This window comes from Protopterus annectens, chromosome 4.part0 (assembly GCF_019279795.1).
Source record: "Protopterus annectens isolate FY-2018-M chromosome 4.part0, PAN1.0, whole genome shotgun sequence".
Taxonomy (NCBI): domain Eukaryota; kingdom Metazoa; phylum Chordata; order Ceratodontiformes; family Protopteridae; genus Protopterus; species Protopterus annectens.
Window position 1 is genome coordinate 990602676 of NC_056733.1, and position 25271 is coordinate 990627946.

General features: G+C 41.8%; 1 protein-coding gene across 1 annotated transcript in view; it reads right to left on the reverse strand.

Moving 5' to 3' along the window:
* LOC122800381 (trypsin inhibitor ClTI-1-like) overlaps window positions 1–25271 on the reverse strand; it is a 944875-nt gene that overhangs the window by 499773 nt on the left and 419831 nt on the right. Inside the window, exon 2 of the mRNA XM_044069829.1 lies at window positions 2086–2126. Coding sequence (XP_043925764.1) covers window positions 2086–2126 — 41 coding nt within the window. The remainder of the gene's footprint in view (window positions 1–2085; window positions 2127–25271) is intronic.

Below are 25271 nucleotides of genomic sequence, written 5' to 3' on the forward strand. Positions count from 1 at the left end.
CAGAAAAGGCTTAAAACACTTGTAATGAACCATGTCATTAGTTCTGAAGAAGCCCTGATATGCTGGGTGAACGAGCTTAACCTCTATCCATGTGACTTTATTGTTATGTAAACCACTGCTTTTAACCACTGTTCTAATAAAGTGGGAGTATATGTGTACATTTCATTGCCTTCAGTTGTATACATATACTGTTAGGGTGTGAGAGCACTTATCGGTGTACTTGTAGTGGTTCCACTTTTTTATTTTTTGTTGTTCACATCGGTGATTCAATCATTATTACATGCGTTTAGTATAAAGAAGGTGTAGCATTCCTTCATTATCACATGTATGGTAGTGTAGGTAAAGTATAGCATGCCATCATTATCACATGTGTTTAGTATAAGGAAGGTGTAACATACCTTCATTATCACATGTGTGATAGTGTAGGTAAAGTATAGCATGCCATCATTATCACACGTGTTTAGTATAAGGAAGGTGTAGCATTCCTTCATTATACATGTATGGTAGTGTAGGTAAAGTATAGCATGCCATCATTATCACACGTGTTTAGTATAAGGAAGGTGTAGCATTCCTTCATTATACATGTATGGTAGTGTAGGTAAAGTATAGCATGCCATCATTATCACATGTGTTTAGTATAAGGAAGGTGTAGCATTCCTTCATTATACATGTATGGTAGTGTAGGTAAAGTATAGCATGCTTCCAGAGAGATATGGATGGTCACATCAGCCGCAAGGGTGTAGTATTAGGATCTAACAGAAGCACTGCTGGTTGGCTGTATTAATGAGGTCTTTCTTGTAGTCCTTTGGATGAATCAGGAATTAGCAGCATGGAGGGGGTGGTGAACAGTTTGGTGGACAGCTGGGCATAGGAAATTGTCTAATATTAATACCCTCTTTCCTTTGATATATTGATTTGCTAGCTAGGATGTGTATTGGGGGATTGCTAAATCATTCACTGGGAAATGGCATTAGGGATGGTTCCATGGTTATTTCCTTCCAGTCAACTCTTACCAGAGTCAGAGGTCATGTTATCATTGTCCTTGGAAAAGTACTGATGGCCAATGGGTGAGAAGGGAGGCAAAAAGCATGTAGAAACAAACTTAAGTTCCTGTAAGGGGTGTGTCATTTGGATTCATAGTGATTTACAGGTAGAACTGCCGCAAAACATAAATAAAGAAAAGTAAAGCTGACAGTGCACAGCATCAGCTTTTGCAAAATTACAAAACATGTACTTAAAGGAGCCAAGCTCCAAGCACTCCCCACTTAAGGCTATATCCCTCCATCCCTACCCCTCTAAATATTTCAACTCGAAAACTGTGCAGTCTTGAGCCCAAGAGACCCACCCCCTATTCTTCAAGTTAAGTGAGATTTGATGAAACATTTTGCAATTATCCCAAATATCCCCACCCATTCAATAAGCATGTTGTTTCCTGGATTTTGGTGTAAATGTTGGAAGGAGTATGTGTAAAGGCCTACAGTGACCCATACCTGGACCAGATTTAGAACAGTACTTGCCCCACTTGTCATACAGCTGTTCTAGTTCTCAGATATCATCTGATGTTGCTTAAATGGCAAAGCCATGGATCAGCCTAGAAAATGTGCAATGAATGAACAGCTTTATATCTAAGCAGGTTTTGTAAGATATGCTTAGAATATACAGACAGTGTTTAACAACCAGCTCCATTTTAGAAAACTGTAAGTCTTTCTTGTAAAACAGAGAAGTTGTCAGTGGCTTATGGGGTACTTTATGCATCTGACATGGTCAGTTTAATAACCTGAGAAGATTTGTGTGGTGATAAAATGGGTATGAATGGAGTGAAAAGGCTGCTGAATAAGACAGACTTACTCTTAGCCAAGATGAGGACAAGGAAAGACTGAGAAACTCTGCTCAGTGATACTAAAACCATGGTGTATGTGGGCTTTGACATATTTATGATGGTATTAATATTGCTTTTGTGACAGAGTCTAGATAGAGTGAAAACTGAGTGCCACCAAGGCATTCAGAGATGCTTTCATGAATGTTTGCATGATTCCTGTGGGGACCCAAAAAAAAATCTGTTAAGATCAGACAAATTGTTCTTACCTCCTGAATGTCATGAGATGCATCAACTCTTGCTTCAACATCTAGACAAAAAGAAAAACAAGAAACAGAATAAAGATCATTGAGTCAGCCAGGAGAACACAAAACTTTAGGGATTAAACTGAGATTATGATTCTAGAAACAAAAAGGTAAATGCATTTTTAAGATCAGCCTCACTGCATGGTACCAGAGAATTTGTAGATTATATTTGACATCCTGGATTACTGGGTGCTGCGGGGAATGAGTGGAGGGGGAGGGCAGGGTAGCTGGACAGTGACAGACAATGATCACTGCATTGTTGACCCCTGCAGGTATGCATCGGTGTTGTCACAGCAGGAAGCCTAGCATGCCCCTACTGCATAACATCAAACTTCTTTGCCATGAGGTTGTATATGCACTGGAGCTTGAGAAGCAGTGATTGGGAGGAGCACAAGTTCTGGACTGGATGAAGATAGGATAGTAGGAGTGATAGAATGGATTACTTCCTAACAGCCTCCTCTCACCTGCATCGTGGAAAACAACTGGCTATAAAAAAGTCTATCACAAGCTAGGTCTATTGTACAGAGGAAAAGCCTACCTCACTAACATAACCAGTCTCACAACTGTCCAAACCTGAGCAGTTATAATAAAATAGCAAATTTGCAGTAAACTACAACAACAGAACATACCACTGCCTAGACCTCACAGAGCTAAACTGATTTGAACTACCACATAATTTAGCTCTTTCTCAGCTAACTACAATACACAGGCTTCTCTATAAACCAGAAAAATTGTCCAGCTCTTAGCTTAATACAATACTACTCCTCCAGTAGAATTTTATACTGTACTAGAAAAAAAGTCACTAATCCCTATAACAAATTCATCTAGTCTTGAAGATGACTCTATAAATTCAAATAGTATAGCTAAACTGTAGAACCACATCCTGCTACCACTGAAATCCATTCAGAATGCAAACTCATATAAAACACAAGTAAAACTTCACATAACTTACCAAATCAAGGATTTGCCCTGCACATCTCCAGGATAAATATCACTGTTGTCTTCAGCTTGGCATGTTGTCAAACCATTTCTCTTCATTCAGAATCCTGTACCACACAAGCAGCCTCCACCACTACCTGAATAGTTTTAGTAGCATCTCCCATGTGTATTCATTATTTCGTGACACTGCTCATCCTCAACTCTGTACTTCTAATGCAAACCTTATGATAGACATACATACATATCTAATTGTCTCTGAACCTGCTTTAGACCTCACCTATTAAATACAATATCAACATTTTCTGCCCTACCTAGTTCATTTCCTCAGTTCCATTTCTTTGAATTTTAAACACTAATTGCATGATTAACGACAGAGCACACCAATGATCTATTATCTAACAGACTCACAAATAAACCTCTTCAAATGCTCAGTGTTAAACACCTACTAATGCATGTGTATCTTTTACACTGTAATAGCTGCCTCTGTATTCATACAATGTGATCTAATTAGCAACTGTATGTGTATTTGTTAATGTATTTTACTTAATGTCTAGCCATGCGTATTACTCAATGCCTGAGCTTTTTATTTATACTTAGTTGACTAGGTTAGTCTCAATAAGCTACTAGCCTCTTTTCAGGGAAGAGCCAAGGTGGTATATAACTGCTAGTGGAAATCTGACCAGGGCATCAGGGAGATTCCTCTACTCTTTCAGTAGCTACTGTGGGATCTTTTACATCCACATCAACTACTACCAATTCAAAGCAGATCGGACCTCGATTTAACATCTCATCCAAAAAAGGACACACTCAGGGGTGATGTACCTCCCTTGTACTACACTGCAGTATCAGACCTCGATTTAACATCTCATCCAAAAGAGGAAACACTCAGGGGTGCAGTACCTCCCTTGTACTACACTGCAGGATCAGACCTCGATTTAACATCTCATCCAAAGGAGGACACACTCAGGGGTGCAGTACCTCCCTTGTACTACACTGCAGTATCAGACCTCAATTTAACATCTCATCCGAAGAAGGAAACACTCAGTGGTGCAGTACCTCCTTGGTACTACACGGCAGATCAGACCTCAATTTAACATGTCATCCAAAGGAGGACACACTCAGGGGTGCTGTACCTCCCTTGTACTACACTGCAGTATCAGACCTCGATTTAACATCTGATCCAAAGGAGGACACACTCAGGGGTGCAGTACCTCCCTTGTACTACACTGCAGTATCAGACCTCGATTTAACATCTCATCCAAAGGAGGACACACTCAGGGGTGCTGTACCTACCTTGTACTACACTGCAGATCAGACCTCGATTTAACATCTCATCCAAAGGAGGGCACACTCAGGGGTGCAGTACCTACCTTGTACTACACTGCAGTATCAGACCTCGATTTAACATCTCATCCAAAGGAGGACACACTCGGGTTGCTGAACCTACCTTGTACTTCACTGCAGTATCAGTGATAGATCTACCAGGTGTGGTGATAGAACCCCCAGCTTTTTCAACAAAGGCAAGTGTGCTACCTGTGGCACTAGTACTGACACTGATTTTTTTCTTTGAATCTCCAGTGAAAGGTTTTTTTGACTAAACCCAGTCAGAAAAACTCAGTAAACAAAAGCAAAATAAAATAAAATTAATAAAAATAAATAAAATTTAAGGCTGTTGCTCTCATGGAAGAGTGAATGTGTCATTTGGATACAGGAAGTGGGAGCCACTGGATAAATGTTATGAGAAAGTAAAAAGAAAAAAAAAGACATACTAGCTTGCTATTAGTGCAGGGAATTTTATTTGGGAAATATATGTCAGTTAATGTCTTTCTGTACAATTTAAATTAAGCCCTAGCCAATATTTCTACAGAAAATGTTTGAAAAAAAATCATCTCATGGGCCCCTGTGCAGAATATCTTTAATGCAAATAAAAACTCTTCATTTCTGTGTGGGAGATTTGCCTAGCATGCCCTACACAGAGGATCTATACCCCCAGCACTCTAAATATTTTTGATAAACTCCAGTTTATGATTCTGTTGTTAAACTCATCAAATTTGACCAGAACATAGTAGTTTTCAACCATACATGTTTAGGAGTTCTGTCTTTAGCAGTCAGCATTGACTGGCTGTTCAACTCAAAAAGCTATATAAATTATGTTGGTTATAATTTTAACAGCCGTTTAAACTCTGTAGTTATGTTGATTCAAACACTTATGATAGCATCTAACTTTGTAATGCCATGTTATATTTCAGACATGTTTGCAGCCATGTGGCAATGGCCTTCATTTAGTGGGGACAAAATCTACTGTCTGTCCATTCACTGTATCTCCAGATAGTGGGCCTTCAGTTCTAGAAGCTCAGATTTTACCTCTGCTTACGAGACATCAGAACTCAGCTCTGACCTTAGTTTACCAGAGTTCAGTTAAACACCTCACCTTAGAGGCAGTCAAAACCATCCTTATACCTGGCTCCATCTAAAATAAATACAAAATAAAGGGTAGAAACCATCCTTATACCTGGCTCCATCTAAAATAAATACAAAATAAAGGGCTACAAACCATCCTTATACCTGGGTCCATCTAAAATAAATACAAAATAAAGGGCTACAAACCATCCTTATACCTGGTTCCATCTAAAATAAATACAAAATAAAGGGATAGAAACCATCCCTATACCTGGCTCCATCTAAAATAAATACAAAATAAAGGGCTAGAAACCATCCTTATACCTGGCTCCACCTAAAATAAATACAAAATAAAGGGATAGAAACCATCCTTATACCTGGCTCCATCTAAAATAAATACAAAATAAAGGGCTAGAAACCATCCTTATACCTGGCTCCATCTAAACTAAATAGAAAATAAAGTGCTTGAAACCATCCTTATACCTGGTTCCATCTAAAATAAATAGAAAATAAAGTGCTAGAAACCATCCTTATACCTGGGTCCATCTAAAATAAATACAAAATAAAGGGCTAGAAACCATCCTTATACCTGGCTCCATCTAAAATAAATACAAAATAAAGGGAATGAAACTTATTTTTATCTGGCTCCATCTAAAATCAATAGAAAATAAAGGGGGTAGAAAAGTACAGTTTTGTACACTTACCATAAATGTAGATGTTTGAGTGTATTCACTGTTGCAGTCATTACATTAGGGTTATCTGCTTGCAGGTAGCCCTCAGCCGGCCTGATTATCAAAGTCTTGGGTCCTGCATCGGTTGCTGTCTCTTCTTCCATGACGTCAGGTAGTTAGGGGTATAAAGCATGCAGCTAACGTCATTACATCAGTTTTTCTTGCCCCAGATGTCAGGTGCCCCCATAATGGGAAGCAATTATATACAAGTTTACACCTCCAATTATAAGCAAATACACCAGAAAGCTTAAATACAGTAAACAAGAAGAGAGGTATCGCAAATAGAAGTCAGGGGGCTGGTGGGATGGTAACCAGGACTGCAACAGTGAATACACTCGAACATCTACATTTATGGTAAGTGTACACAACTGTACTATGTTCTTCATGTTTCACTGCTGCAGTCATTACATTTGCTTAGATTCCCAAAGCTAAGGATGGGAGGAGGCAATTAGAGAGCATGAGGACCAGCTATTAGGCCCTGCAAGAATGCAGTGGCAAAACCAGCTCTGGATTTCGGGAAAATAGGCAAGTGGCAATGCTTGGTGAAGGAATTAACAGAACTCCAGGTAGCAGCTTCTAGGATGTCCCTGGTAGGCACACCTCTGAGAAAGGCTGTTGAAGTAGATGCAGCCCTGGTGGAATGTGATCTTATTCACTGTGGGGTAGGTTTTCCATAGTGCTTATAGCAGAAATGAATGCAATGGCCTATCCATTTAGAAATGGTTTGCTTTGAAATGGCCTTCCCCTCTGCCCCTGCAGCAAAGTCAACTAGAAGCTGTTCAGTTTTTCAGAGAGGCTTAGTCCTGTCCAAGTAAAATCTAAGTTGTATCTGCATGTCCAAAGAGTGCAGTATTCATTCTCCTTTGTTCTGTGGATTAGAAAATAAGGTTGGCAAATGAATGGACTGATTAAGGGCCACACTGGATACCACCTTGGGCAGAAAGCAAGGATTGGTCCCGAGGCATACCCTGGCAGCATGGAAGATGATGAAGGGCTCCACTTCCATGAGGGCCTGTAATTCAGACACTCTTCTTGCTGAAGTGATGGCTAGAAGGAAGGTTGTTTTCCAAGAAAGGAATTTCAACTCTGCAGTTGCAGCTGGCTAAAAGGGAGGTAGAGTGAGCTTTTCCAATGCAAAGTTAAGGTCCCAGGCTGGAGTAGGGGCTCTCCTGGGTGGTATTGCATTTTTGGCCCTGCGAGAGAAGAGGGGTGGCGCTGTATTACAATGTGCTGAAATGGCTGAGGCATGAATTTTAATAGAAGAGAAGGAAAGGCCCTTGTGAAGCATCTCTGTTAAGTATTGAAGAATATGCGGTAAACTGGACACTGTTGTGCCCATCTCCTGAGCTTGGCTACAGGAACAGAATCTTTTCCACTTTTCAGCATAGGATTTTCTAGTACTAGGGCCTCCTTGCCTCCAAAATTACATCCATCACTTGCTTACCGAGGGATGGTAATGGAGAGGTCAGGTAATTAGCCCGGCTGCCAGGTTCAGGGTTTGAAGCTGAGGGTACAGAATCTGGCCCTCCTGCTGGGACAGCAGGGCAGGGGTCTGAGGAAGGTGCCATGGTGCCAGCAGTGACACACTGCACAAGAGGGGGTACCAGTGTTGGCAAAGCCTGTCCATTGCAATCAGTATTGTCCTTGGTTTGTCCTGTGTAATCTTTAGTAGCACATTGGAGAGAAGAGGCGGAGAGGGAAAGGAATAAACTGATAGGTTTTGCCAGGTGAAGGACAGGGCATCCAATTTCAAGCCTTTTTGTGAAGAGTCCTTGTGCAGAACTTGTCCAACTGGTAGTTCTGATGGGAGGCAACCAGGTCTATCTCTGGGCTCCCCCATTTGTTTCTCAACATGTTGAATATCTTTGGTTTCAGTTTTCACTCGTGTGGGTCCATGAGCTTTCTGCTTAGGTCATCTGCCAGTGTATTTAGCTTTCCTGGCAGGAATTGAGCCTGTAGGTACACTTGGTAGCTCAAGGTTGTGTTCCACAGAGCCATGGCTAGTCTGCAGAGAGGGTATGAATGGGTTTCCCCCTGCTTGTTTATGTACCACAGAACAGTGGTACTGTCTGTCTTTACCACTAATTGTCCTAGATGAATGTGGTCCTTGAATGCTGCCAGAGCATTCTGTACAGCTAACATTTCTTTTTGATTGATATGTAGGTGCATTTTACTTGCCTTCCATTTGCCCTGAATGCACTGCCTTGCCAAGTGAGGCCCCCCCCCCATGCATAGTCTGATGCATCTGTTGTTAGGGGGTGGCTGGCAGGTGGTAGAGAGAATGGCAGTCCCTTGTTTTGGCGGCAGGCCTCTGCCCACCATAGGAACTCTATCTTTAGACCAGGTATGATAGGAATCATTGATTCTAGATCTTGAGAATGTTGACACCATAGGCTTTTTAGATACCATTGTAGTTTCCTCATATGCAGTCTTGCATATGGAATTAGTAGAATGCAAGAGGCCATAAACCCCAGTGCTTGCAGTATTTTCCTTGCAGATAGCTCGGTCTTTGTGGCCAGTAGATTGAAGTAGGCTGTCAAATTAATGTGTTTCTCTGGTGTGAGCTAGGCCATCTGGGAAGCTGTATTCAAGCTTGTTCCCAGGAATACAATTTGTTGGCAGGGTACAAGATTTGATTTATTTTCATTTATAGTGTACCCTAGAGAAGTTAGCAATTTCTTTACAAATGTCAGATGATTTAATAATATGTCCTGGCTTGCCTAAATTAGACAATCATCCATGTATGGGTATGTTTGAATATTTCTTTGCCTGAAAAATGCAATGACTGGAGCTAGGCACTTTGTGAATACCCTGGGCACAGTAGATAAGTCAAAGGATAGAGCAGAGAACTGATAGTGCATGTAGCCTGCTCTGAAGTGTAGGTATCTTCTGCAAGATTTCCTTATTGGGATGTGCAGGTAGACTTCCTTTAAATCCAGTGTTGCCAACCAGGCATCTTTGCCTAGCATGGGAAGCAACTGATCAAGAGTTAGCATCTGGAATTTTGGGATCACCAAAAATGTGTTTAGGATAGACAGGTCCAGGATAGGATGCCAGGAATTGTCTTTCCTGGGTACCAGCAAAAGTCTTGAATATAAACCTTGCCCCCATTCTTCTTCTGGGACAGGCTGATTAGCCATGATGCTTAAAAGAGAGAAAACCTGCTTTTGAGACTCTGCCCACTGATTTGGAGGTAGGTCTGGCCAACCATTTGGGGTTGGGAGGGAGTGGAATTGGAATCTCCATCCTTGGGTAGCTATATTTAGAACCCATTTGTCCTGGGTAATGAGTTTCCAATTTTTTGCATGCAGGGCGATCTTTCCCCCTAAAGGAACAGTCAGTTGAGCAGGGCTTGGAAGGTTTAAAGTTAAGTCATTGAGACAGTCTACCATAAGGGGGAGTCTTATTACTCCTTGCTTTGGAAGTGGAAGCCCCCCACTGCTTAGTCCTGTGAGCACCCTGGGACTGAAGCCTGGGTGTTCTGCTGGTTCTGGGTTTGGACTGAGAAGGCCTGAATGAGGAGGGGAAGGACCAATTCTTAGAAGGCCAATGCCTACTAAATCTGGGAGGCTGTACTTGCAGGAAATCTTTAACAATTTGCATAGATTTAGCTTTTTCCTCCATCTTTTAAAGTACTTCTTCTGCTTGTTGCCAAACAGGCGGTCTTGGTTTAAGGGAGCATCCAGTAATTTAGCTTTAACATGATCTGGCAAAGATTGCCCCTTAAGCCAAGCGTTCCTTCTAAGTACAGACCCAGTGACAGCAGCCCTGCAAAACGCCTCTAATGAATCAAAACCACATTGCAAAGTATGTTTTCGACCTTGTTCAGCAGAATGCATTAAATCCTGTAAATCCTTATTTTCAGCACAGTCAGGAATCAACATCATTTTCTGTTAAAGCAATACAATAATATGCTGCTGATATTTCAACATATGAAACTAGCAGTTTAAGGCCCTGATGGCTAACATTGCAGTAGTGTATACCTTCTTACCCCATCTATCTAGCACCCTGGAATCTCTATCAGAGGGGGTAGGATTTTTGGCAGTAGTGGCCTTAATCCCCTTGGGTCCCTGTGAATTGGCCTCAGGATCCGCAGTAGGACTTTTAAAAAAGAACTTGTGAGAGGCAGGTACCCGGTAATACCTATCAGATTTTCTGGGAGCAGGAGGTAAAGTGTCAGGGTCAGGCTAGATTCCTAGAAGGCATCATCTACAATGTCTAGTACAGGAAGGATAGCTAAAGGCTTGTGTTGAGGCAGGAGTAAGAATTCCCTAAGCCTCTTTTGGAGTCAGAGAAATCCTGGCTTTTCCAGTGGAAATGCTCCCTTAAGTATGCAAGGTTTCACCAGAAGAGAAATCCTCTGGAGGGGAAGCAGAGGGAATGGAGTTCTTTGCATCCAAATCCTCATAGGTAGATAAAGGCAAATCCTGGTCATCAGAAAAAATAGAAATGATAGAATCCTTATCAGAAGAATCTGAAGGAAAATCAGTTATAGGTCTCTTAGTGGGAGAAGGGTGGCTTCCCCTGATTAGAGTAATAAGGTCTTCAGCCATTCTTATCATTTGTTTTTTAGGCATAGGGGCCTGACCATGGGGTCTGGGCATCGGTTTTCTGGGCATGGATTGAGTTTTAGGCTTTGAAGAAGAAGATGGGGTTGGTTTAATATGCAAGTCAGTAGTCCTGGATACACCCTTAGAAGCCGGTGCCTGCACAGTGGCTCCGGACCCATCCAAGGTAGAGACATCCACATGTTCCACAGTCGAAGAAGCATCTCGCGGAATACCGGACTCCGAATAGGTGTCAACCTCTGAGAATCTGAAGTAGTGGGTATCAGGGGCTGCGAAAGCAACTCACTGAGTACCGGTGAACTGGTGACTAGCTTAGGAGAAGAATCGTCGGCAGCTTTGGACCTATGCGGTCTGTCTCTGTCTTTATCTTTACATTTTTTATTTTTTTGGAATATTTGTAGTCGGGTGGCTTACTGAAGCCATTTCTGGATAATTGAACCAAGTAACAAAATATTTAGACGTGAAAATGAACCTACGATGAAAAGTATGAGGATTGAATAAGGCACAAAACCGACAGCGAGATACGTCGTGGTCTGGGCCTAGGCAAGGAATGCAGTATGAATGAAAATCTTTATGAGGTATTTGTTTTCCACAAGAAATACAATTGTTAACTGTTACTGACATCAGTTTAGAGCAAGAAAAAGGTTCCCTAATGGGGTACTTAGCTTAGTTGAAAACTTCGGATCTGAAACTCGAAAACGAAAATTTCAGAAGTTGGCCAACCAGCACTTGCGAACTGCTTCTGCTTTGGGCACCGCACAGCAAGAAATACTGATAAAATGGCATCGGCTGCATACCTTATACCCCTGACTACCTGACGTCATGGAAGATGAGACAGTAACCAATGCAGGACCCAAGAATTTGATTATCAGGCCAGATAACCCCAAATGTGATGACTGCAACAATGAATCATGAAGAACATTCTTTTTTATATCTGGCTCCATCTAAAATAAGTAGAAATAAAGGGCTAGAAACCATCCTTATACCTGGCTCCATCTAAAATAAATAGAAAATAAAGGGATAGAAACCATCCTTATACCTGGCTCCATCTAAAATAAATACAAAATAAAGGGCTAGAAACCATCCTTATACCTGGCTCCATCTAAAATAAATACAAAATAAAGGGCTAGAAACCATCCTTATACCTGGCTCCATCTAAAATAAATATAAAATAAAGGGCTAGAAACCATCCTTATACCTGGCTCCATCTAAAATAAATACAAAATAAAGGGCTAGAAACCATCCTTATACCTGGCTCCATCTAAAATAAATACAAAATAAAGGGCTAGAAACCATCCTTATACCTGGCTCCATCTAAAATAAATACAAAATAAAGGTCTAGAAACCATCCTTATACCTGGCTCCATCTAAAATAAATACAAAATAAAGGGCTAGAAACCATCCTTATACCTGGCTCCATCTAAAATAAATACAAAATAAAGGGCTAGAAACCATCCTTATACCTGGCTCCATCTAAAATAAATACAAAATAAAGGGCTAGAAACCATCCTTGTACCTGGGTCCATCTAAAATAAATATAAAATAAAGGGCTAGAAACCATCCTTGTACCTGGCTCCATCTAAAATAAATACAAAATAAAGGGCTAGAAACCATCCTTGTACCTGGCTCCATCTAAAATAAATACAAAATAAAGGGCTAGAAACCATCCTTATACCTGGCTCCATCTAAAATAAATACAAAATAAAGGGCTAGAAACCATCCTTATACCTGGCTCCATCTAAAATAAATACAAAATAAAGGGATAGAAACCATCCTTATACCTGGCTCCATCTAAAATAAATACAAAATAAAGGGCTAGAAACCATCCTTATACCTGGGTCCATCTAAAATAAATACAAAATAAAAGGCTAGAAACCATCCTTATACCTGGCTCCATCTAAAATAAATACAAAATAAAGGGATAGAAACCATCCTTATACCTGGCTCCATCTAAAATAAATACAAAATAAAGGGCTAGAAACCATCCTTATACCTGGGTCCATCTAAAATAAATACAAAATAAAGGGCTAGAAACCATCCTTATACCTGGGTCCATCTAAAATAAATACAAAATAAAGGGTACAAACCATCCTTATACCTGGGTCCATCTAAAATAAATACAAAATAAAGGGCTAGAAACCATCCTTATACCTGGGTCCATCTAAAATAAATACAAAATAAAGGCTAGAAACCATCCTTATACCTGGCTCCATCTAAAATAAATACAAAATAAAGGGCTAGAAACCATCCTTATACCTGGCTCCATCTAAAATAAATACAAAATAAAGAGCTAGAAACCATCCTTATACCTGGGTCCATCTAAAATCAATAGAAATTAAAGGGCTAGAAAAGTACAGTTGTGTACACTTACCATAAATGAAGATGTTTGAGTGTATTCACTGTTGAGGTCATTACATTTGGGTTATCTGCTTGCAGGTAGCCCTCAGCCTGCCTGAATACCAGAGTCTTGGATTCCTGTGTCGGATGCTGTCTCTTCTTCCATGATGTCAGGTCATCAGAGGTATAAAAACATGCAGCCAACGCCATTACATCAGTTTTTCTTGCCACGGAGGTCAGGTGCCCCCACAATAGGAAGCAGTTATATGTTATGGTACATCTCCAACAAAAAGCAAATACACCAGAAAGCTTAAATACACCAAACAAGAAGGAAAGGTAGAGCCAAGAGAAGTCAGGGGGGCGGGACTGAGGGTAACCAGGACTGCAACAGTGAATACACTCGAACATCTACATCTATGGAAAGTGTACACAAAGTACAGTCGTGTACACTTTCCATAAATGTAGATGTTTGACTGTATTCACCGTTGCAGTCATTACATTTGGGTTATCTGCTTGCAGGTAGCCCTCAGCCGGCCTGAACAGTAAAGCCTTGAGTCCTGCATCGGTTGCTGTCTCTTCTTCCATGACGTCAGGTAGTCAGGGGTATAAAGCATACATCGACGCCATTACATCAGTTTTTCTCATCCTAGATGTCAGGTGCCCCCATAATAGGGAAGCAATTATATATATATACAAGGTTATACCTCCAACAAAATGCAAATACACCAAAAAGCTTAAATACAGTAGACAAGAAGAGAGGTGTAGCCAATAAAAGTGGGGGGGCTGGAGGAAGGGTAACTAGGACTGCAACAGTGAAAACACCCGAACATCTACATTTATGGTAAGTGTACACAACTGTACTATGTTCTTCGTGTTTCACTCTTGCAGTCACCACATTTGGGTTGATTCCCAAAACTAAGGAAGGGAGGAGGAAGCTAGAGAGCATTAGGGCCAGCTAAAAGGCCGTGCAAGACTGCAGTAGCAAAACCAGCTCTGGATTTAGAAAAATAGGCAAGTGGTAATGCTTGGTAAAGGTATGAACAGAACTCCAGGTAGCAGCTTCTAGGATGTTCCTTGTAGGAACACCTCTGAGAAAGGCTGTAGAGGTAGATGCAGCCCTGGTAGAATGTGATCTTATCCCCCGTGGGGTAGGTTTTCCATGGTGCTTATAGCAGAAATGAATGCAATGGCCTATCCTCTTAGAAAAGGGTTGCTTTGAAATGGCCTTCCCCTCTGCCCCTGCAGCAAAGTCAACTAGCAAGCTGTTTTCCTGAGAGGCTTAGTCCTATCCAAATAAAAGCTATGTTGGCTGTGCACGTACAAAGCGTGCAGTATTTATTCTCCTTTGTTCTGTGGATTAGAAAAGAAGGTTGGCAAATGAATGGACTAATTGAGGGCCGCACTGGATACCACCTTGGCCATAAAGGAAGGACTGGTCCTGAGGGACACCCTGTCAGCATGGAAGATGATGAAGGGCTCCACTGCCATGAGGGCTTGTAATTTAGACACTCTTCTTGCTGAAGTGATGGCTAGAAGGAGGGCTGTTCTCCAAGAAAGGAATTTCAACCCTGCAGTTGCAGCTGGCTCAAAGAAAGGTAGAGTGTGCTTTTCCAATACAAATTTAAGGTCCTAGGCTGGAGTGCGGGCTCCCCTGGGTGATCTTAAATTTTTGGCCCCTCTGAGGAATTGTTTCAGCAGGGGGTGAGAGAAGAGTGGTGGCTCCACATTAAAATGTGCTGAAATGGCTGAGGCATGAATTTTAATAGAAGAAAAGGAAAGGCCCTTGTGAAGCATCTCTGTTAAGTATTGAAGAATATGCAGTAAACTAAACACTGTTGTGCCCATCCCCTAAGTTTGGCTCCAGGAACAGAATCTTTTCCACTTTTCAGCTTAGGAATTTGTAGTACTAGGCCTCCTTGCCTCCAGAATGACATCCATCACTTGCTTACTGAGGGATGGTAATGGAGAGCTCAGGTAATTAGCCAGGCTTCAAGGTTTGAAGCTGGGGTGCAGAATCTGGCCCTCCTGTTGGAACAGCAGCGAAGGGGTCTGAGGCAGGTGCCATGGTTCCAGCAGTGACACACTGTGCAAGAGGGGGTACCAGTGTTGGCGTGGCCAGTCTGGTGCAATGAGTATTGTCCTTGGTTTGTCCTGTTTGATCTTTAGTAGAACTTTGGAGAGGAGAGGCAGAGGGGGAAAGGCATAAAATGAGAGGTTTTCCCAGGTGAAGGACAGGGCATCTACTTTCCAAGCTTGTCTGTGGGGAGTCCTTGTGCAGAATTTGTCCAATTAGTAGTTCTGAGGGGAGGCACACAGGTCTATCTCTGGGCTCCCTCATTTATTTCTCAACATGTTGAATATCTTTGGTTCCAGTTTCCACTCGTGTGGGTTCATGAGATTTCTACTTAGGTCATCTGCCAGTGTGTTCAGCTGCCTGGCATGAACTGAGCCTGTAGGTGCACTTGGTAGCTCAAGACTGTGTTCTGCAGAGCCATGGCTAGTCTGCAGAGACGGTAAGAGTGGGTTCCCCCCTGCTTGTTTATGTACCACATAGCAGTGGTGTTGTCTGTTTTTACCAATAATTGTCCTGGAATGATGTGGTCCTTGAAGGCTGTCAGACCATTCCGTATGGCTAACATTTCTTTTTGATTGATATGCAGGTGCATTTGACTCAGCTTCCATTTACCCTGAATGCACTGCCCTGCCAAGTTAGCCCCCCCATGCATAGTCTGGTGCATCTGTTATGGTTTTGGGGGCAGGGGGTAGACTGAATGGCAGTCCCTTGTTGTGGTAGCAGGCCTCTGTCTTTACACAAGGGATGATGGGAATCATTAATTCCAGGTACTGAGAATGTGGACTCCACAGGCTTTTTAGATACCATTGTAGTTTCCTCATGTGCAGCCTTTCATACGGAATTAGTAGGATGCAAGATGCCATGAACCCCAAAGCTTGCAGTATTTTCCTTGCAGTTAACTGGGTCTTTGTGGCCAGTAATTTGAAATAGGCTGTCAGATAATCTTTCTCTGGCATGAGGCAGGCCATCTGGGAAGTTGTGTTCAAGCTTGCTCCCAGGAATACAATTTGTTGGCAGGGTCCGAGGTGTGAATTATTTTCATTTTTGGTGTACCCTGGTGAGGTTAGCAGTTTCAAATTGTTTTATCATGGTGTGGATGGGAGGAGAAATGGCTAGGCATTATCCTGAAGGAACAGTATGCTAAGAGTGTTTTAGAGGTGAAAAGGGTGTCTGATAGAGTGATGTTTATGAAGCTGGAAATTGATGCTGTAATGATGAATGCTGTTAGTGCATATGCTCCACAAGTTGGGTGTGCGATGGATGAGAAAGAAAAATTTTGGAGTGAGTTGCATGAAGTGGTGATGACTGTACCCAAGGGTGAGAGACTGGTGATTGGATCAGATTTCAATGGGCATGTCGGTGAAGGGAACAGAGGGGATGAGGAAGTGATGGGTAGGTATGGTGTTAAGCAAAGGAATGCAGAAGGTCAGATGGTAGTGGATTTTGTGAAATGGATGGACATGGTTGTGATGAATACGTATTTTAACAAGAGGGAGGAGCATAGGGTGATATACAAGAGTGGAGGAAGATGCACACAGGTGGATTATATCTTATGTAGAAGGGTCAGTCTGAAGGAGATTGGAGACTGTAAAGTGGTGGCAGGGGAAAGTGTAGTTAGGCAGCATAGGATGGTGGTTTGTAGGATGACATTGGTAATGAAGAAGAGGAGGATGAGTGTGAGGGCAGCACCAAGGATCAAATGGTGGAAATTGAAAAAGGGTAACTGTGAGGTGAGGTTCAGGGAAGAGTTAAGACAGGCAGTGGGTGGCAGTGAAGAGTTACCGAATAGCTGGGTAACTACAGCAGAGCTAGTAAGAGAGATGGCTAGAAAGGTGCTTGGTGTGACATCTGGAAAGAGGAAGGAGGACAAGCAAACCTGGTGGTTGAATGAAGAAGTACAGGAGAGTATACAGACAAAGAAGTTGGCGAAGAAGACATGGGATTGTCAAAGAGATGAAGAAAGTAGACAAGAGTTTAAGGAGATGAGGTGCATGTCAAAGAGAGAGGTGGCAAAGGCTAAGGATAAGGTGTATGAAAAGTTGTATAAAAGGTTGGACACTAAGGAGGGAGAAAAGGACCTGTACCGATTGGCTAGACAGAGGGACCGAGCTAGGAAAGATGTGCAGCAGGTAAGGGTGATAAAGGATAATGAGGGAAACATACTCACAAGTGAGGAGAGTGTGTTGAGGAGATGGAAAGAGTACTTTGAGGGGCTGATGAATGAAGAGAATGAGAGGGAGAGAAGGTTGGATGATGTAGGGATAGTGAATCATGAAGTGCAGTGGATTAGCAAGGAGGAAATAAGGATTGCTATGAAGAGGATGAAGAAAGGAAAGGCTGTTGGTCCAGATGACATACCTGTGGAAGCATGGAGGTGTTTAGGTGAAATGGCAGTGGAGTTTTTAACTAGATTGTTTAATGAAATCTTGGAAAGTGAGAGGATGCCTGTGGAATGGAGAAAATGTGTTTTGGTACCGATTTTTAAGAATAAGGGTGAAGTGCAGAGCTGTAGTAACTACAGAGGGTTAAACTGATCAGTCACAGCGTGAAGTTATGGGAAAGAGTAGTGGAAGCTAGGCTAAGAAGGGAGGTGATGATTAGTGATCAGGAGTATGGTTTCATGCCAGGAAAGAGCACTACAGATGCAATGTTTGCTCTGAGAGTGTTGATGGAGAAGTACAGAGAAGGTCAGAAGGAGTTGCATTGTGTCTTTGTGGATTTAGAGACAGCATATGACAGGGTGCCTAGAGAGGAGTTGTGGTATTGTATGAGAAAGTCGGGAGTGTCAGAGAAGTATGTAAGAGTAGTACAGGATATGTATGAGCGTAGTGTGACAGCGGTGAGGTCTGCGGTGGAAGTGACGGATGCGTTTAAGGTGGAGGTGAGATTACATCAAGGATCAGCTCTGAGCCCTTTCTTATTTGCAATGGTGATGGACAGGTTGACAGACGAGCTCATACAGGAGTCCCCGTGGACTATGATGTTTGCAGATGACATTGTCATCTGTAGTGAGAGTAGGGAATAGGTGAAGGAGACCCTGGAGAGGTGGAGATATGCTCTAGAGAGAAGTGGAATGAAGGTCAGCAGGACTAAAACAGAATATATGTGTGTGAATGAGAGGGAGGATAGAGGAATGATGAGGATGCAGGGAGTAGAGGTGGCGAAGGTGGATGAGTTTAAGTACTTGGGATCAACAGTTCAGATTAATGGTGAGTGTGGAATAAAGGTGAAGAAGAGAGTACAGGCAGGATGGAGTGGGTGGAGAAGAGTGTCAGGAGTGATTTGTGACAAAGAGTACCAGTAAGAGTGAAAGGGAAGGTCTACAAGAGGATAGTGAGACCAGCTATGTTATATGGGTTGGAGAGAGCGGCATTGACATAAAGGCAGGAGTCAGAGCTTGATGTGGCAGAGTTGAAGATTTTAAGATTTGCACTGGGTGTGACGAGGATGGATGGGATTAGGAATAAGTATATTAGAGGGTCAGCCCAGGTTGGAAGGTGTGGAGACAAAGCCAGAGAGGCAAGATTACGTTGGTTTGGACATGTGCTGAGGAGGGATGCAGAGTATATTGGGAAAAAGATGCTAAGGATGAAGCTGCCAGGTAACAGGAAAAGAGGAAGGCCTAAGATAAGGTTTATGGATGTGGTGAGAGAGGACATGCAGGTGGTTGGTGTTTCAGAGCAAGATGCAGAGGACAGGTAGAAATGGAAACAGTTGATCTGCTGTGGTGACCCCTAACGGGAGCAGCCGAAAGAACAAGAAGAAGAAGTGAGGTTAGCAGTTTCTTTAAAAATGCCAGATGATTTAATAGTATGTCCTGGCTTTCTGCCTGAATTAGACAAATGTCCAGGTATGGGTATATTTGAATATTTCCTTGCCTGCAAAATGCAATGATGAGCTAGGCATTTTGTGAATACCCTGGGTGCAGTAGATAAGCCAAAGGGCAGTGCAGAGAACTGATAGTGCATGTGGCCTGCTCTGAAGCGTAGGTATTTTCTGCAAGAATCCCTTATTGGGATGTGCAGATAAGCTTCCTTTAAATCCAGTGTTGCCAATCAGGCATTTTTGCACAGCATGGGAAGCAGCTGGTGAAGAGTTAGCATTTTGAATTTTGGAATTACCAAAAAGGTGTTTAAGATAGATAGGACCAGGATAGGACGGCATGAGTTGTCTTTTCTGGGTACCAGGAAAAGTCTTGAGTAAAAACCTTGTCCCCTTTCTTCTGCTGGGACAGGTTGACTAGCCCTGATACTTAGAAGAGAGAGAACCTGCTGTTGAGCCTCTGCCCACTGATTTGAGGGTAGGTCTGGCCAACCTTTTGGGGTTGGTAAGGTGTGGAAATAGAATGTGTATCCTTGGGAAACTATATTTAAAACCCATTTGTCTCGGGTAATGCATTCCCAGTGTTTTTGCATGCAAGGCAAGTTTTCCCCTAATGGTGTGGTCAGTTGAGCAGGGCTTGGAAGATTTAAGGTTAAGTCATTGTGACAGTTCACCATAGAGAGGTGTCTTACTACTTCCAGCTTTGGAAGTGAGAGCCCCCCACTGCTTAGTCCTGTGAGGACCTTGAGACTGTGGCCTAGGTGGTCTGCTGTTCCTGGATTTGGACTGAGAAGGCCTGGAAGAGACAGGAAAGGACCAAGTCTTAGAAGGCCAATGCCTACTAAATCTGGGAGGCTGTACTTGCAGGAAATCTTTAACAGTTTGCATAGATTTAGCTTTTTCCTCCATCTTTTTAGGAACTTCTTCTGCTTTGTTGCCAAACAGGCAGTCTTGGTTTAAGGGAGCTTACAGCAATTTGGCTTTAACATGATCTGGCAGAGTTTGCTTATTAAGCCAAGCATGCCTTCTAAGAACAGCCCCAGTGACAGCAGCCCTACAAGATGCTTCTAAAGAGTCAAAACCACATTGCAAAGTAAGTTTACCAACTTGTTCAGCAGAATGTATTAAATCCTGCAACTCTTTATTTTCAGCACAGTCAGGAATCAACATCAATTTCTGTTTAAGTAATCCAATAATATGCTGCTGATACTTTAACATATGAAACTGGCAGTTTTAGGCCCTAATGGCCAAAGTAGCAGAAGTGTATACCTCCTTACCCCATCGGTCCAGGGCCCTAGAATCTCTATTGGGGGGGGTAGGATTTTTGGCAGTAGTAGCCTTAATGCCTTTGGTCCTTGTGAAATGGTCTCTGGCTCTGCAGTAGGATTCTTAAAGAGGAACTTGTGAGAATCAGGTACTCTGTAATACCTGTCAGGTTTCCTGGGAGCCAGAGGTAAGGTGTCTGGGGCCAGGCTAGATTCCAAGAAGGCCTCATCTACAATGTCCAGTGCAGGAGGGATAGCTAAAGGCCTATGTTGGGTCAGGAGTAAAAATTTCCTAAGCCTCTTTTTGAAGTCAGAGTAATCCTGGCTTTCCCAGTGGAAAAGCTCCCTATGAGTGTGCAAAGTTTCACCAAAAGAGAAATCATCTGGAGGGGAAGCAGAGGGAATAGAGTCCTCTGCATCAGAATCCTCATAGGTAGATAAGGGAAAATCCTGGTCATCATAAGAAACAGAAATTTCAGAATCCTGATCAGAAGAATCAGAAGGAAAATCAGTTCTAGGTTTCTTAGAGGGAGAAGGGTGGTTTCCCCTAATTAGAGTACTAAGGTCTTCAGCCATTCTTATCGTTTGGTTTTTAGGCATATGGGCCTGACCACATGGTTTGGATGTTGGTTTTCTAGGCGTGGATCGAGTCTTACGCCTTGAAGAAGGAGATGGCATCAGTTTGATATGCAAGTCAGTAGGCCTGAATACACCCTCAGAAGCTGGTGCCTGCACAACGGCTCTGGACCCATCCAAGGTAGAGACATAAGCAGGTTCCGTAGTAGAAGAAGCATCTCGCGGCATACGGTACTCCGAATGGGTCTCAGCAGAGGCTTGAGAATCTGCCACATCTAATCTAATAAAAAATAAAGGTCTAGCAACCATTCTTATACCTGGCTTCATCTAAAATAAACAAAATAAACTGCTAAACACCATCCTTTTACCTGGCTCCATTTAAAATAAATAGAAAATAAAGATCTAGAAACCATCCTTATACATGGGTCCATCTAAAATAAATACAAAATAAAGGGCTAGAAACCATCCTTATACATGGTTCCATCTAAAATAAATAGAAAATAAAGTATTAGAAACCATCCTTATACCTGGGTCCATCTAAAATAAGTAGAAATAAAGGGTTAGAATCCATCCTTATACCTGGCTCCATCTAAAATAAACAGAAAATAAAGATCTAGAAACCATCCTTATACCTGGGTCCATCTAAAATAAGTAGAAATAAAGGGTTAGAATCCATCCTTATACCTGGGTCCATCTAAAATAAATACAAAATAAAGGGTTAGAATCCATCCTTATACCTGGCTCCATCTAAAATAAATACAAAATAAAGGGCTAGAAACCATCCTTATACCTGGCTCCATCTAAAATAAATACAAAATAAAGGGCTAGAAACCATCCTTATACCTGGCTCCATCTAAAATAAATACAAAATAAAGGGCTAGAAACCATCCTTATACCTGGCTCCATCTAAAATAAATACAAAATAAAGGGCTAGAAACCATCCTTATACCTGGCTCCATCTAAAATAAATACAAAATAAAGGGCTAGAAACCATCCTTATACCTGGCTCCATCTAAAATAAATACAAAATAAAGGGATAGAAACCATCCTTATACCTGGCTCCATCTAAAATAAATACAAAATAAAGGGCTAGAAACCATCCTTATACCTGGCTCCATCTAAAATAAATACAAAATAAAGGGATAGAAACCATCCTTATACCTGGCTCCATCAAATATAAATACAAAATAAAGGGATAGAAACCATCCTTATACCTGGCTCCATCTAAAATAAATACAAAATAAAGGGATAGAAACCATCCTTATACCTGGCTCCATCTAAAATAAATACAAAATAAAGGGCTAGAAACCATCCTTATACCTGGCTCCATCTAAAATAAATACAAAATAAAGGGCTAGAAACCATCCTTATACCTGGCTCCATCTAAAATAAATACAAAATAAAGGGCTAGAAACCATCCTTATACCTGGCTCCATCTAAAATAAATACAAAATAAAGGGCTAGAAGCCATCCTTATACCTGGCTCCATCTAAAATAAATACAAAATAAAGGGCTAGAAACCATCCTTATACCTGGCTCCATCTAAAATAAATACAAAATAAAGGGCTAGAAACCATCCTTATACCTGGCTCCATCTAAAATAAATACAAAATAAAGGGTTAGAATCCATCCTTATACCTGGCTCCATCTAAAATAAATACAAAATAAAGGGCTAGAAACCATCCTTATACCTGGCTCCATCTAAAATAAATACAAAATAAAGGGCTAGAAACCATCCTTATACCTGGCTCCATCTAAAATAAATACAAAATAAAGGGTTAGAATCCATCCTTATACCTGGCTCCATCTAAAATAAATACAAAATAAAGGGTTAGAATCCATCCTTATACCTGGGTCCATCTAAAATAAATACAAAATAAAGGGTTAGAATCCATCCTTATACCTGGCTCCATCTAAAATAAATACAAAATAAAGGGTTAGAATCCATCCTTATACCTGGCTCCATCTAAAATAAATACAAAATAAAGGGTTAGAATCCATCCTTATACCTGGCTCCATCTAAAATAAATACAAAATAAAGGGTTAGAATCCATCCTTATACCTGGCTCCATCTAAAATAAACAGAAAATATGTGTTTCGACAATGATGCCAAGAAATTCACGTAGCAAAGCTTGAGAAATAAATCTTGATATTCATGTTAAGAAGTTATAATAAGGTCGTATATCAGGTGACACACAATCATAATTCTTTCTGTTGCACGGAGTTATACCTGTTCCATGCACTACTAGTTATAGAAAAATATATAGGAATCTGAAGTGTTTTACAAGACCAAAGTCTTTGAAAACTCTCAAACAGACAGCACAACAGACAGAAACAAAGTGCCTTCTGTAGAACTAATGGCTTTAAAAACACAGAAAGTGTGACACAGCAAAGCATCTAATGGTTTTTAAAGGTCATTTCACCTTCTGCCGCTGTTCTTTTCAGGCCAACACTGCCCTCTGGTGGTCTCCAGACTGGGAAATAGTCTTAACAATGCTTAGGTGTCCTAAACAACCATGTACTTTGTTGAATGAGATTTCTTTTTCAAAATCCTGATGTAAAATATTTAAATTAAATATTCTGATGTAAAAAGTTCAAACTTATAAATTCTAAAATGGCATCAAAAGGAAAAAATTTACAAAAGGGTGTTATCCAATGTTAAATTAAATCATAACATCAAGTTTGCTGATGATACAATGCTGACGGGAACTACTGCCCCATCAGTCTGACGAGCCTGATCTGCAAGGCCATGGAACGTATTATCATGGAACTTATAAACAAAGACATTGGCAACCTTCAAACACTGGACCCCACCTAGTTTGGGTTTGTGAAGGGCCGATCTTGTCTCCTGAACCTGATTGACTGCTTTGAATCAATCTCCAGAGCTGTGGACGAGGGTAAGGTGGTCCACACAGCCTATCTCGACCTTGTCAAGGCCTTAGACACCAACCCCCACTCTGGAATCATAGATAAACTTACTAAGCTGGGCATTAATCCGTGCGTCACTCGATGGGCTGCCAACTGGCTTACTGACAGATCCCACACTGTAAAAGTAGCTGACTCCAAATCCAGATCCAGACAAGTGACAAGTGGAGTACCTCAGGGTTCAGTCCTGGGACCTCTCTTGTTTGGCATCTACTTCTCTGAAGTACAGACCAACACTAAGGGACTCTGGCTAACAAAGTTTGCAGATGACTGTAAACTGGGAGCCATTATTGAATCCCCAAATGATGTGGATACTCTACAAAAGGGCCTTACAGCAACAGATGCTTGGTGCCAGAGCCATGGGCTCAAGCTCAATGCCAAGAAATGTATAGTTACCCCCTTTGGGAAAAAACATGTACCCATGAATTACCACATAGGTGGTAGTACACTAAACACCGAAAGTGTGATAAGAGACTTAGGGACACAGGTGGGCAATGGTCTCACCCTCAATAACCACATTGCCACAACAGTCACACCTCATCACTAAGGGCTTTTCATCCAGAAAAAAGGAGGTCATTGCCCTACTGTACTCATCCCTCATTAGACCCATTATAGAATACAATGCCCCATTTGGTATGTACCTCTCAAGACATCTGCAACAACTGCAAAGGCCACAGAAATACCTCACTAAAAGAATCACAGGTCTAAAGCAGACATATTCTGTCGCATAAAGTCTACTCCGAGGCGATCTCTGCTTAACATACACGGCCATGTCAAACCCAGAACTGTTGGACATGCTACACTTAAAGAAATCCCAATCCCTCAGAGTCACATGCTCCAGGGATCTAAACCTTGTCATCACAATAAACAAAACATGCTGGAGGGATAGGTTCCTGACCCAGCAACTCCTCAAACTCTGGAATAGATTGCCCATACATGTCAAGCAGAGTGCCTCTTTGGCCCTTTTCAAAAGGAACCTTGATGATTGGATGGGAGAAAGGAAATTCACCCCAGGGATCACGTCATTCACCCTGCTAGATAGGGGTCCAGGGAATTAAATAGTGTGGGAATAAATAGCCAGGGAATTGTTATGGCTAGGCTTGTATAGGCCCTAGGGCCGATAGCCTAGTACCAACCTATGAACCTATGAAGCTATGATACCACAGTTGTGGGTCTTATCAGGAGAGAGGACGAGAGTGCATTCAGAGAAGAAGTTAACACACTGATTGCCTGGTGTGCAAGAAACAACCTTGATCTGAATGTCAGTAAAACAAAAGAGATCATCATAGACTACACGGGAAGAGGCAAAGACCCCATGCATCACTCCTGATCGACTGCAAGATAGTGGAAAGGGCATGCAGTGCCAAATTCCTCCAAGTTCTTATCTCTGATGATCTCTCTCTTGGTCAGGGAACACCGGCCACATAGTGAAAAAAGCACACCAAGACTCAAAAAGGTGAAACTACCATTGTTAGCATTTTCCCCCTTCTACAGAGAAGCAATCGAAAGCTCC